We start from the raw sequence: 15,140 nt of genomic DNA on the forward strand, positions 1-15,140 counted from the left end.
GTTCAGACGGTGTTCAGATGGCGTTCAGACGGCGTTCAGACGGCGTTCAGACGGTGTTCAGACGGCGTTCAGACAGTTCTCAGACAGTTCTCAGACAGTTCTCAGACGGTGTTCAGACGGTTCAGACGGTGTTCAGATGGCGTTCAGACGGCGTTCAGACGGTGTTCAGACGGCGTTCAGACAGTTCTCAGACGGCTTTCAGACGGCGTTCAGACGGTGTTCAGACGGTGTTCAGATGGATTTTAGACGGCTTTCAGACATTTCTTAGACGGCGGCCTAACTCTCGTGTTTCCGTGCAGGTGGTGGTGAACGCTCTGATCGGGGCGATCCCCTCCATCATGAACGTCCTCCTGGTCTGCCTCATCTTCTGGCTCATCTTCAGCATCATGGGCGTCAACCTGTTCGCCGGGAAGTTCGGCCGCTGCGTCAACCGGACGGGATACGTCTACGACGCCTCTGTCATCAACAACAGGTCCCAGTGCGAGGAAACCAACGACACCTCGCAGTACTACTGGACCAAAGTGAAGGTGAACTTCGACAACGTGGGCGCCGGATACCTGTCGCTGCTGCAAGTGGTGAGTTCCTCGCTCCTCATTGGTCCAGCACCGTCCGCCAGTCATTTAGATGTTTGAAAGGTTGTAAAAATAAATCAACATTTCTATAAAACCTCTGCTGTTAGCAGTAACTCCTGCAGTAAGGAGAAGTTTTTATTGACTGGGGTTAAATTTAGTCACTACCAAACCTTTTCGACTAATATTTGCAAAAGGTGAGAGAAATCTGTCAGATCTTCTTGTTTCTGACAGCAAATAAATGAAATAACCAGCAGCAAACTCAGACTCAGGGTGTGAACCTCTCTGCTTTCAGTCTGATGAATAACAAGGTGGAAATGGAGAAATAATCAATTGTTGCCTCTTTGACGTTTATCTTATTGTGTCGCGTTTCAAAGATTCAGAGGTTTTATTCTGCAAATAGGATCTGAATTTAGTCAGGTAAAATAAAAAAACACTGAATTCAGTTAATTTTTAAATCTATAAACCCCCAAATTACAACAGAAATCCTTTCAGGCCACCGTACAAGTAAATCAAATGTTCCAGTATGAGTCCAGTTTAAACACAAAACCGTCAAATTCAGAGAATCATAAAATACAAAAAAGTTCAGATCTAAGAGGTAAATAAGTTAAAATCACAACTTCAGCTTTGAAAAGACCATCAGTTCAGTTTAATGACCACGTGTGAGGAGCCTGGATTAATCCCAGGTTATAAAACTGAGATTACCCCTCAGAGACAGATTCACTCTTTAATTGGGAAAAGGTTGATTTCATCCGAACACAAGCAGGAATAAAATCCAGATTATCTGACAGTCTGAAGCAGAGAAGAAGGTGTAATCTCCAGAAGAGGAAACCTTGAAGGACCTGACAGAGTTCAGAGATGGATCAGATTAAAGATGGACTTCATCAACACCCTGATCATCAACCTCATCTCCACAGTGAAGCACGGAGGCGGCAGCATCATGCTGTGGGGCTGAGCTTCACTGAGAAGACCTTGAATAACTGACCTTTTTAAAGTCAAGTCAAATCTGAAGGAAAATCTGTTCCAGCCTTCAGAAATTTAAACTCTGAGTCAGAAATTCATGAAAACTAATCAGCCGAAGCAGCAAAGAGTCGAATGGTTCAGTTACAAAATGAAACCTTTTCTGTTTGGATACACACGATTCTTTTTACACCTTCGCCATCTTTTATCTGATGAAATATCAAACTGCAACTAACCTGTAACTAACACGTGTAAAACATATAATTCCCATTTGGAACCATTTCCCCGCGGACGGAGGGGAGCCTGGAGTGACTCATGTTTCATCGTCTGGCCTTTCTCATAGGTCAGATTTAAGTTGGTATCAGACAGAAAACCGAACCCCCAGAGTTTCGACGAACCGTGGAGCTTTTCTTACCGGCTTCATGTGGTTAAAGAACACATTCAGACCCAGAATCCTGGAGAGAATAACTCAACAGGAAGGATCCAAACCTGAAACTCTCCACAGAGCCTAAAGTTCACGCTTCTTTTTATACTCACTGTATTAAAGAGCGCCGGGACCCCTGAGCGGCCCACCTCCTCCTGCAGACCCCAGAAAGTCCAGAAACTGAGCTCTGATGGTTCAGCATGAAGCCTTTCAGAAGCACAAAGTGAAACATTTATCCTCACACGGCTCACTTTGGACTGTTTGTCTGACCTCTTTTACCTTCTTATGTCATCGTTCCAACAAAATATTTTACAAAATCATCAACCTTTACGTGCAGCAAATGACTCATAAAACATGAGGAACATAAAATATGATTAACAGAGAGGTTATGGTGGGTTTTATTTCACTATGGAAAAGGTCAGACTTTAGGATCGAGCTGAGGTTAGGATGCTGTGAGACTCTGATCCACAGGAATAAATCGAGCTGTGATGAAATATAAACAACATCTGAAACTCTGCAGGCAGAGGTCAACAAGGTCAACAAGAGAACAGGGACAAAATGGCCTCCAAGACCAAAACAACATGAAGACCGTCTCACATTCACCAAAACCCGTCCTGATGATCCTGTGGACCTGTCGTTCCATCAGGTGTACTTTCAGAATAAAACACCGTACCAACAGTCAAACACGGGGGTGGTAGGGTCATGGTCTGGGCTGCTTGGCTGCTTCAGGACCTTCAGGATTTCTGCTCGTCGGGTCATCATTTCAGGTTTATCTCTGTCGGATGTTAACATCAGTTTGATGATCTGAAACGAAACGTGGCTTCAAAGCAAAGGGGGTGAATACATATGCACACACAAAGGTTTGGTTTCTTTTAAAGAATCTGAAGATTTTAATCCACGGGGGTGAATACTTTTGCAGCCCACTGTTTTGTTAATTTTCTTCTTTTTTAATCACTTTTATTGTTTGCAGCTTTAGTTTTTCCTCTTTTTTACTGGATGTCTTCCTCTGATCTGAACTTTGAGTCTCGACGTTTTTAATTTTATTTAAAAGTCGTTTTAAAACGCTCCCAGCAGCGCCTCCCCCCACCTCCTCCTTCCTCCTGGCTCGCTCGTCGCCCACCTCGGGCATCCTGAGAGCCTCCAATCAATCAGCGTCTGAGAGGCTTTTATTTTTAGAGCGGCTGCAGCCAGGTGGGAGGGAGGAGGGAAGGTGCATGTAGAGTCGGAGAAAAGGTTCAAATAACAAACGAAAAGAAAGGAACAGCGGCGGTGGAGGAGGAGGGGGGAGCTGATGAGGTGGAGGCAGGGTCTGACACAGAAAGGATGAAGTGATGAACGGAGGAATGATGCACAGACAAGAAGAACAGAGTGGATCAGAGAGCTGCTGCTGTTTGACCCTCAGCAAACCAGAACTTAAGAGTTGTCAGGATCCCGTCGCCTTGGCAACCAGTCACTCAGCACTCCTCAGCACTTTGCCGGTCGGCGCGGCAACAGTTGGCGGGGGCAACCTCTCCATTAGCATCTGGAAATAGCTCCACGCTGTAAAAAACACAAAAGCTTTCTGAGCTGGGTTTGAACGTGTTTGATGAATTAAAGTGTCGCAGGGAAAACCGGAACTGTAGTCTGATGCTCATCTTAAAGAAACACTTATAAGCTGCTTCAGATGGAGCCGCGGCGTTGGATCTGCTGGTTTTTACACCATCGTTTACCCCCACACCCTGGATGGATTCACCTCCTCAGCGTCGGGTTCTCAGAACAAACAACAGAACATTAATGTGGTGTTTTTTTCCGGTTCTTATATCTGTAAGATGTTAAAGCCAAACCCCAGTTTAGTGAGTTATTTAATAACAGCTCTGTTTCTTCTGTTTTAATGCCAAATTTAATGACCAGCTTTTATCTTCATCTGAGTCATTTATTTCAAAAAGTCTCCAATAAAAAGTATTTACTCACCTGATAAACCTGTGTTGGCTTTGAAGTGATGTAGGTCAGGGGGGGTCTGGTCTGAAACGACCGACAGACCATAATATAACAGGTGGTAACCGTGGCGACAGGCTGATTCCAGGCCTGAGTGATGGCCGGGGGGCGCCCACTCTGTCACCTTCATCTTCCTCAGTTTTCTTCACCTGTTCTTCTGAAGCCCTCCAGAGAGGAAGGAAGTCCTTATAAGGGCGTGTTGATGGGAGTTTTCTCCTTTTCGCTTCTTTTCTGCTCAAACAGGAGGTTTTTCTATCAAACCTTTTATTCAGAGGCAGGAAATGAGCAAAGCGTCGCCGTGGTGACGGATGCAGAGGAACTGTCTTCACAGTTTGGCCTTTTTCTGATGATTTTTATCAGCTAAAACGTCTCATTTTACTCCTGTGTTTTATGTTCTGAACACCGTCTGAGGATTTTCCTTCTCATTAAACTGTTGGGATATTTTTACTTCTTATTAAACAAAGGAGGTAAATACTGGCAGCTTTTAGGGAGGTTTATTTCAGTTATTATATTATATTTTTACCTGGTTTTACGGGGATCTCCTCCTTCAAAAAGACCAACACTGAAACAATAATCTGATAATTAAAAGAACATCGTTCACAGAAACAGGTAAACACGACGTTCTGCCTCCGAACACATAAGTCAGGGATATTCTGACTCCTCGAGAGTCTCCGTCATCATCAGGAACCTGAAACTCACAAAAACATCTTTATTATTCCAACCAGACTGCGGCTCAGTTTGTAATTATTCAGACAAAACCAGCTTTAACTCCAACTGCTGATTTTAAAGCTTCTCTACATTTATTTAAACTTTCTTTTACCAAATAATTATTGAGCCGTGATGTTAATAAATAAAAGACGTGATGGATTTATTCTGACGGCTTTAATCAGTGCTAAACAATTATAGGAAAGCAAAATAAATTAAAATTTAATTAAATTTTATGTCCAAACTCTGGGACACTTTTCAGTTTCTAAATGATAAACAAATGCTTAATAATATAAATGCATAAAAATAGAGTGCAGACAGGTTTTACAGATTTAGTCTATTCTTGTCAACGTTTTGAATAAAAAAAACTTTGAATAAATTGAAGTTTTATCGACAGAGTTTGAAACTTCAGGCGTTAAAAAGCAGAAATCTTCAATGAATTAAAGCTAATGTTGTGAATCAGTTTATCTTTGTTTTGTTCTCCAGGCAACGTTTAAAGGCTGGATGGACATCATGTACGCAGCGGTCGACTCGAGAGCCGTGAGTTCGAACTGAGATTAAAACTCCAAATATGTTTGTTTTTTAAGCTCATATGAGATCAGGAGCTTCCTGAAAAGAATATATTTAAGAGAGAAAATTAATGTTTATTTTATCTGAAAAGAAATGAAAAAGTAAAGTTTATCAAATAAAACTCGATTATATTATTATTATAAAAGAATTAAAGATGAGCAGCACCTGAACCTAAACTAATATATTTTAAACTGATCTGAGTTTATTTCTGCAGGTTGAGGAGCAGCCGATCAAAGAGATCAATCTGTACATGTACCTGTACTTCGTCATCTTCATCATCTTCGGCTCCTTCTTCACCCTCAACCTCTTCATCGGTGTCATCATCGACAACTTCAACCAACAGAAGCGAAAGATAAGAAGCAGAACAAACACACCTGAGACAAACTCGACGATGTGCTGGACTCTTATTTATTTACTGCAAAAATTATTGAAATTGATTTAATTAAGTCTGAAAATTGATTTCAGAGTTAATCTGATTTGTTGGCTCATAAATTCTGTTTAAGGAACATAAAATCAATCAAACCTCCTCTCCGAGGCACCAAATTTGTTGTTTTGGTCCGTTTCAGTAAAAATAATAAGTTCTTGTTATGTTTGTTTACTTAGGAGGACAGGACATCTTCATGACGGAGGAACAGAAGAAATACTACAATGCCATGAAGAAACTGGGCTCCAAGAAACCACAGAAGCCCATCCCGAGACCTCTGGTACCAACCTTTCACAATAAAAGCACTAAGTCCAGATCTACTCAGTGCATCAGTTAAAGCTCCTTTGTCTCCTCTCAGAACTCTCTGCAGGGGTTCTTCTTCGACCTGGTTGGGAAACAGGCGTTCGACATCATCATCATGGTGCTGATCCTCTTTAACATGATCACCATGATGGTGGAGACGGACGAGCAGTCGGCTCGGATGGAGAAGATCCTTTACTACGTCAACCTGGCCTTCATCGTCATCTTCACCACCGAGTGCATCATCAAGATCATGGCTCTGCGCTGCTACTTCTTTACCGTGGGCTGGAACATCTTCGACTTCGTGGTCGTAATCCTCTCCATCGTTGGTCAGTTCTTCTCCTTTACCTGTTAATGTTTTTTTCCATCATCTTATCTTCTCCCATCGAGAAGAAAAGCTATGAATAAACAACATGTTAGGATTTCCAGAGATGAAGCGTTACCAATGTTGAGACGAACAGTATCCCAGAGAGTTCGAGCATCGACACTGAAAGCAGATTGGTGTGAGGAAGGGAGAGCAGTCCTGTGTCAGAAGACCTGAGGTTCTGGGACAAGCTGTAAGGATGCAGGAAGTCAGCGTGACCATGCAGTGATTTGTAGGCAAGAAGAAGAACTTTGAATCAGAAACCTAACTGAAACATTGACTGAGGTTTGGATTAACGTGTTGTCAACCTCTTGTAAGGGTGAGGACCCCGGCAGCAGAGGTTTGGACATATTTAAGCATTTCCAGACCTTTACAAGGTGCCCCAAATAGGTCTCCATTGCAGTCGTCTATAAAGAAGGCTATGAAGACAGATGAGGAGTGATGACTTATAAAGTGACCGTGAAGGTGGCCTTCATGTTTACCTGCACCTAGGTTTCATGTTATAATTTACAGGGACACACACACCCCTGAAACATGCCTGAAACACGCCTGAAAAACACCTGAAACACGCCTGAAACACGCCTGAAACACGCCTGACACATGCCTAAAAACATGCCTGAAACACGCCTGAAACACACAAACGTGACGTTCAACTGAGGCAGCACATAACAAAGCAGTTTATCCACCAGTAGTCATGTTGTGTGTCGACTGCTGCTCCTGTTAGCCTGACAGTGTGTGTGTGTGTGTGTGTGTGTGTGTGTGTGTGTGTGTGTGTGTGTGTGTGTGTTCTTGCATTTTACATGAATACATACCACGCTAAGGAGACATTTGGAATTGTGAGGACAGACCCAAAGTCCGCACAATTTTCACAGTAATAAAACTATTGGAGTTTGTTTAGATAGATGCTAAAAGAGTAAATTCAAAACATTTGAGCATGTCCCCATAGTTCACAAAAATCAGAATTGTGTGTTTTTTTTATTATTGAAACAATGCCCCTGCTGGTGAGTTTGGGTACTACATGTCCTCATGAATAATTCACACAGAGAGTATTAGGATTAGGATTTTAGGTCCAACTTTAAATTTGTGTGGTAACTCAGTCTTAAAGTTGGATAAATAATCTTAATCTGGCCATTCTGAAGAAGAGGGTTGAATTTAATTGGCTCACTACTCAAAATCTGCAGTGAAACAAGATATTCTAGTGCATCACTTTTGTTCCAAACTAAAGTGTAGTCATTTCATTTAGACCTAAAACAAAAGCTGAGAAAGTTTTGAAAGAAGAGCATTATGTTTCTCACAGTAAATTAAAACCCTGTCAGCCACGTCAATTTATATTAACAATCTGTATTTTAAGAATTATCCCATATATCTTAGTATATTACATTGTACTGCTGCTCACATTTATATTTTTGGGTTTGATCATGTTCCATTTATCGAATTTTATGTTCAAAAAAATTATATTTTTGTATTTCTTTAGACTAGACTGTCCCTATGTCACTTGTGCTTGCTTAATGCACATGACTGTCATTACAGTGGCACTCACTGGATATATTTCTGTAAGTTATACAGTGTCTTTACAAACCCTCTTAGTCCCTATAATGTATTTTTATGTTTATGTCGGAGCTTATTAATGTAATTAGCAATGTCCTCATTATATAGTATTCAGTCAGGTCATTATATTTAAGGTTGTTGTGTGTATTCAAAATATTAAGTGATATCTGTGATTTATGGCTAAAAATAAATTTATGGATATGGTCAACACTTCCGTAGACCAAGCAGAAAGTGGTGTCCCCATAATTAACCAACCAAACTTGTTTAAAATAAGTGTCCTAATAGGTGACATTAACCAGTATGTGTGTGTGTGTGCGCGTGTGTGTGTGTTGTGACGAGGCTGCCTGGGGGAGGTGAAGGTAACAGCAGCAATCAGAGCTGCCACAGGGCGGCCCCTGGAGATGAACCCAACATGATTGACTCGTAACATCAGCTGCTGTGTGTTAGACAGGACGGAGGGGGGAGGAGGGTGATTCCCTCTCGAACCCCCCCCGCTCATCACCTCCAACGCCACACTGGGAGATGAACGACAGAGGAGTGTGTGTTTGTGATGACAGGTCAGCTTCTCTCCATCGTTCCTGGATAACAAGGAAAAGACGGATGAATTACAAGGCTTGACTCGCTGTTGGAAGGAGGAGGCGGCTCAGTCCTCCAGAACCAATCACTCATGTTCTAATAACAACCGGACTGACACGGAACGACTGAAAGATCCAAACTGAGAGCTTTTAGATGATGCAGCTCACGGAAATCTCATCAGATACACAGAAATCTGAACGCTTTCAGGCAATCGACGTTTCCTAGAACAACTGGAGTTCTTTAATGCTGGTCCATTTAAAGATCTGTTTGTTGATTATTGTCATGTTCTTACTAAATATGACCCCTTACTGTCTGAACAGTGGTTCCCAAAGTTTGGTTTGGGGCTCCACTTTCTCTAGTCAGGTGTCTGGTTGTATAATATATTCATGTTTGAACAAATGTCTTCATTTTATTTGACAGTTCAACTTATCATGACTTCCATATTGTCTTTCCTGTGTGTTTTAGGGATCGTGCTGGCTGATATCATCGAAAAGTACTTTGTGTCGCCCACCCTGTTCCGAGTGATCCGACTGGCCCGAATTGGACGAATCCTGCGACTCATCAGAGGTGCGAAGGGCATTCGGACGTTACTGTTTGCCCTCATGATGTCCCTTCCTGCCCTGTTCAACATCGGGCTCCTCCTCTTCCTCGTCATGTTCATCTACGCCATCTTTGGCATGGCGAACTTTGCCTACGTGAAGCGACAGGCGGGGATCGATGATATGTTTAACTTTGAGACGTTTGGGAACAGCATGATCTGTTTGTTCCAGATCACCACCTCTGCAGGGTGGGACAGTCTGCTCAGCCCCATCCTCAACAACTCCCCTGAGGAGTGTGATCCCAACCTCCCCCACACCGGCACCACCGTCAGGGGGAACTGTGGGAACCCGTCAGTGGGCATCACCTTCTTTGTCACCTACATCATCATCTCCTTTCTCATTGTGGTTAACATGTACATCGCTATCATTTTGGAGAACTTCAGTGTGGCCACAGAGGAGAGCACAGAACCGCTGAGTGAGGACGACTTTGAGATGTTCTATGAGGTTTGGGAGAAGTTCGACCCAGAAGCCACGCAGTTCATGGAGTACTCCAAGCTGTCGGACTTTGCAGACTCACTCCTGGAGCCGCTGCGCATCGGCAAACCCAACAAGATCAAGCTGATCTCCATGGACCTGCCCATGGTCAGTGGTGACAAAATCCACTGCTTGGACATCCTCTTTGCCTTCACCAAGCGTGTTCTCGGGGAGTCAGGTGAGATGGACGCCCTCAAGCAGCAGATGGAGGAGAAGTTCATGATTTCCAACCCATCCAAGATCTCCTACGAGCCGATCACAACAACTCTGAGGCGTAAACAGGAAGAAGTGTCTGCCACCATCATCCAGAGGTGCTACCGCAGACACCTGGTGAGGCGGCAGGTGAAGGCTGCCTCCTACATGTACCGGCAGATCGCCACGCCTCGACATGCAGCCGTCGAAGGCGAGAACGTTGACGAGGTGATATTTGGAGATGATGCTCCTGAGAAGGAAGGACTGATCGCCACCATGATGAAGGAGAACTACGGCTCCAGCTTGTTAGGGAGAGAGCGCTCCGGGACTGTTTCCTCCACCTCATCACCACCGTCCTATGACAGCGTGACCCGAGCCACATCAGAAAACTTTAATCCGCTCACTGTCAAGACAGAAACGGTTGCTGAAAGCGCCGGCCGCGAACTGAGCGAACAGTCTCCGCCAGTGGTCGAACCGGACAGAGAGATGGAAACAGAACCATAGCAGGAACCGAAAAGCAGAGAAATCAAACCCGGTTTGGGGTAAAGGAAGTCTTTTTGGTCTGTTTACTGAATGTATCGCAGCTGAGGCAGAAAGAAGCTATGAACAAAAACCTACAGGAGGGCAAAAAGTGGAATATTTACTACCTTTAATGTCATTTCCTTTTCCCCGTGGAGACTCGTGGACTCGAAGGAGCGCCGCTTTGAATAAAAACTGTAAAACAGAAAGGGGTAAACCTCTCTGTAAAGTCATCTTGCCTTTTGTTGGAGCAAAAGAAACAGGAGAATAAGGAGGAACTCCAGCTTGGTTCTGTCCAGCAGAGCCAAGCACCTGATCTTTGACCTGACCGGGTCAGAGAGACTATATCACCGACGTACCCATCATTTATTGGCCTGGGGGTCTGTTCCCCCACAGTTGATTAATATTCTCAGAGTAAGCTTGGCTTTAAGGGCGACGGTATTCCTGCTGAAGTTTCTCGACACCTTTCTGACTGAGACTTGAGAGAGAAGGGCAACGCTATTTAAAAAAACAAACATTTTCGTAGTAAAAGTATAACGTTGTTGATGTTACAAGTCTTTTCATATTGGTACAATTATTACTATTTTTTATATTTTCTAGAGTAAGTTGAAAAAACGAAGCAGACTTCGGAGTGGCACAAGCTAATAAAGACGAGAGGAGATGGTGCCGTCAGGAGAAACAAAAAGAGACACCTCACTCACTGGAAAACAACTTCATCTTTTATTGCTTTTTGTTTGCATTTTTTGCACTTTTGAGTTTACATTTTGCTGTCACTTTACTGCACCTTGGCAAAGGCGCGCTGAAAGGGGATGTGATTATTTTTCTCCTGCTGGAACACCAAAAACTCCTCCAAGTGCACAATGAGATTTTCTACACAGTCCCAAACTCAGAGATCGTCCTTCAGTTTGTTGATCGGTGGCTGATTTGTCCAAAAGTCAACACTCAGAGTCTATTTTACTAATTGGCAAGAGAAATCAGGAGGCTGCTTAAGTTTGGCTGAAATTGTGAGATTACTGCTGAGTCCTGCATGCGTTACAAGAATATTAGTTCAAACACTTCAGAGAATTTAGCTGATTGTTGGAAAACTTTTATATCACAGTCTGCAAACACAATCAGGTAAATTTACCTTTGAATCTGAGTCAAAATGCTAAAGAAGATCAACTCAAGCATGTCTCAAAATGCATCAAATTGTACAAACTTAACAGCGAGCACACAAGCCATACACCACCGAGCTTTTCGACAAGTCATCCGCCGCCATCTGTCCGGTCCGAGTTCGGCTCCACACAAACCTGAACCAGATCCTGATTCGGGTCCTGGAGGTGTCAGCCGGCTCTGACCGGGAAGAGCCAATCAGGGCCAGGATTTCACGCTCCGTTCAGTTCGATGCTGATCCTCAGTGTCCTGGAAAAACCTGAGCTTTAAAACCACCGACTGGAAGCTGAACACAGACCAGAGAGCCGCTCTGAACACAGAGTGGTTCTAGGTTGGGTTTTGTCCATCTTAATGAAGTTTTAAGGGTTTGAAACGCTTCAGAAACAGTTGTGGAAAGATGAATGTTCAGATAAAAGTGATCAAGTGTTTGGGTTGAACAAGACACACCAAAAAACTAAAAAATGTCCCATCAATCAACACTCGTACATCAGCTTTTATAACGGCAGAAGTTTCTGTTTGTGTTCCTGTTTTCTGACTCCGCCTTCAGAGGAATCTGCTGTCAGTTTGAGGTATTCTGACGCCGATGGAAAGGCTCGTTCTCTTCCTGTTTCCATAACCGACAGCAGACGTCCCTCAGCCTGTCCTGCCTGACGTCTGCGCTCCAAACCTTAGCAGTTCTTCGAAAGCAGACATTTAAACAAATGCAGAAGACAGAAATGTCCAAACCAACAAAGAGACAGTTAGGAAGCTGATTTCTTCAGGGAGGTAACCTTCGTGTTTGTTGTTTCGCAGCAAAGCTAAGCCTCTTCTTTGTTTTACTTCAAGAACGAAGCTACAAATCAGTAAAATAAGTTTAAAACCAAAGTACTTTATCTTTTCACAGAACATCAAACCTTCTCACTTTCAGCATCAGTTTGGGAGGTTTTTAGGTGTGGATTTAAGCTCATTTGATTTCACCAGTTTTATGAACTTATCATCACTAGTTTTAAAGTGAAACCACTTTTTAATCTTGGACTCAGACTTGGTTCCAGTTGGTCCAAAAGGAGTTTTGGGTTCAAGGCTCCAGTTTAATGGTACAAACTTAATTTAAAGTGTAATTTCTCAAGAACAAAACACGATAAATCACTAAAGCAGCTGATCAAACTCTCTCAGGAAAGACTTCAAACCTTTTCTGTTGGTAAAGCTGCAGTTTGAACACAGAAACTGGTTTGTTGACGTAGATCTGTGTTTCTGTTTCCCATCCAGGACCTGATCAGGTGAAGGTTCATTAATCCTGTAAACTGTCTGAAGAGCTGCAGGTTTTTCTTGGACACTGAAAGTTTTCTGCTTCATGTTTTCTGTTAAATGATTTGAAGTGTTTCATTTCAAACACCGAACTCTGATTTTATCTTTGAATTTGTAGAAAAACCTTGAAGTTTGGGTTAAATTAGTTCACTGATCAAAGGCTGAAGTTGCAGGTAAATCTTGAATTCTGAGGTTGAAAGGAAACTCTTCAGATCTAACCATGGCTTTCTGTGTTTGATTTCTTTCTTCACGGACTGTTTTTTGGACCCGTTTTGCTTGTGGGAGAAGTGAATGCTGAGCGAGGCTGCTCTTTATCTATTTGCACAAAGAAATTGAACTAAGTAGAACAAACCGCGTCGAGCAATAACGGTTTGCTGAAACCTTTTGGAATCATTTGGTGGTATGAACCCGTGGATTCACGGGATCTCTGAGCACTGACACGGCATCGCACAGGAAACCCTTTTTATTCTGATGTACAGCGTTTGCTTGTGGAACGACCTCTGTCTCTGTTGACGCTTGAATAGACTCATTTGAACTATGAACGAAAGCTTTTCTGGCACCGTCTGGACTCTATTTCTACTCGACTCTTGAGAAAAGATGTAAATGAGGTAATAAGTTCTCGACACGCTGAGCTCGGCTGCGAGGCGTTTTTCAGGTTGCAGTTGTGCTGAAGGGCTGTTTTCAGTAGCAATAGACCCAGAGTGTGCCTGCTACACATGAAAGCAACACTCCAAGCCATGCTTTCTCATCAACTGACTGATTGATTTCTTGATTGACTGCTTTAACACGATTGGCTGGTTGATGACTTCTGGTTTTTGATAATTAACAGGTTCACAGTCCCCCGTCGCCCCCCTCCGCCCCTCCTCCCAGCTGGGACTCTTCCTCACAGGTTATTGATCAGACAGCTGATTGGACGCTTTAAACCAAGAAAGGTTCAGATTCTCTGAAGTCTGAAAATGATCTTTGTCATCAGCAGATAAGAGGAGAATTCATTATTTAGAAATGAAGTAAACTTTCTCAGCGTGTCCTCTCTTGGCTTCAGGATCCATCAGATCTTTGATTCATTTTCTTCAACTTGAACCCTTTCTATCAGGTTTAAAAGCCTTGTTGTTGTTCAGTTTGACAGTAAAACAAACATCTTTCAGTGAATCTGAACCGGAGCACAAACCCTGGAACGTTAGCAGTCCGTCTGAGGACGGTTAGGTGGTTGAAACCTCAGAACCTCCAGAACCAGTCCAGAAACAACTGGACTTCAGTTCCCATCTGAGAAGCTTTTTCAGTTCATACTTCAGGCTTTAAAGCTGCATGAGCTGTAACCTAAATTCACGTGCAGATTAAACTCACTCCACAGCAGAGGGTCATCAGGGTCTCAGACAGATGTTTGGTCACATGCATGAAGGTGTTGATTGGAGGGAAAGCCTGGTTTTCCTTTGAGGCCTCCTCTGACTGAGAGGCCACACCAGAAGGATTCAGACAAACCTAAAACCAACCTTTCAGAGTGTGAGGAACCCTGAGGTCTTCTGTTGAAGAGGAGCAGTTAGTTCTGAGCTGTGGGGGAGACCATGTGGTGCTAACGGGGGTTTGGGAGAGTCCAGGTTCTGATGGGAGGGGACTCAGACTGAGGATCTGCTCCTTCCTGCCTTCCTTCCCTGTTTCCAAACCAAAAGCCAACAAAAACCAGAGGTTCCTTCATTATTCCTATTTATTGTGTAATAAATGCAATACAAGCGTTCTGTCAACAGGCGGCCAGCGGCGCCGGATCTTATTTACGTGGATCTTTTCCTGGCGTCCTCTGGCTGCTTGAACCACCGTCGCTCCGTTTACACCGCGGCCCGTCGGCCCGGTTTCACCGGATCTCCAGCTTCATATCAGCCCTGCAGAAACCTCGGTTCTCCGCTGGAGAACAGGTCCCAGGTTCCCAGCTGTCGCTTTAAGGAGCTAAAACAAAGCTGCTAAACCTGGCAAAAACTAAACTAAAGCTCTGAATAGCAACCAGTAGGTAGGAGATGAGAGGTTTCTTGATACAAGTAGTTAAATTAGATTTCTGCTGGAACAAAAGCAACTAAAAGTCAGAGCTGGGAGTGAAAACCTTCCAACTGCAGAGAGATTTAAACCCAAATAAAAGGAAGGAGTTGGAAGGTTTTCCTCTGACGACAGCTGGTGAAACCTCGGTGTAAAAGAGCCGTGCCTCAGTGACCCCCCCACTCCGCTGTTTTAGACACAAGAACTACTAATAGAACATGAAGATATATATATAATTATATACATATACTTTTTAGTACTTTGAGTTGAACTACTTTTTAGTACTTTGCAAATACATGTCTGTGTATATAAAAGAGAAGCCTCCTGTAATAAAGCAGAAAAAGTTTAATACTGAATCTGTTGGGCTGTCGTTTGTTCTCCATCTTTGTTGATTGTTCTGTCACAGAATATTGACTAAAATAAGACGGTTCTAATCGTTTTTCTGCCCTGAGATTCAGACAGCGGCCGATCAGAGGCGCTAACC

The 15,140-nt window shown here is 43.3% G+C and overlaps 1 protein-coding gene across 2 annotated transcripts in view; it reads left to right on the plus strand.

Moving 5' to 3' along the window:
- LOC108251229 (sodium channel protein type 4 subunit alpha) overlaps nt 1–14,912 on the plus strand; it is a 102,022-nt gene extending 87,110 nt beyond the window's left edge. For both annotated transcript variants that reach the window (XM_037973131.1, XM_037973130.1), the window contains exons 26-31: nt 300–575; nt 5,119–5,172; nt 5,417–5,554; nt 5,802–5,906; nt 5,985–6,255; nt 8,880–14,912. In XM_037973131.1, the coding sequence (XP_037829059.1) occupies nt 300–575; nt 5,119–5,172; nt 5,417–5,554; nt 5,802–5,906; nt 5,985–6,255; nt 8,880–10,183 (2,148 nt within the window). In that variant the 3' untranslated portion in view covers nt 10,184–14,912. The remainder of the gene's footprint in view (nt 1–299; nt 576–5,118; nt 5,173–5,416; nt 5,555–5,801; nt 5,907–5,984; nt 6,256–8,879) is intronic.
- Nucleotides 14,913–15,140: the final 228 nt, after the last annotated feature.

This window comes from Kryptolebias marmoratus, linkage group LG21 (genome assembly GCF_001649575.2).
Source record: "Kryptolebias marmoratus isolate JLee-2015 linkage group LG21, ASM164957v2, whole genome shotgun sequence".
NCBI lineage: Eukaryota > Metazoa > Chordata > Actinopteri > Cyprinodontiformes > Rivulidae > Kryptolebias > Kryptolebias marmoratus.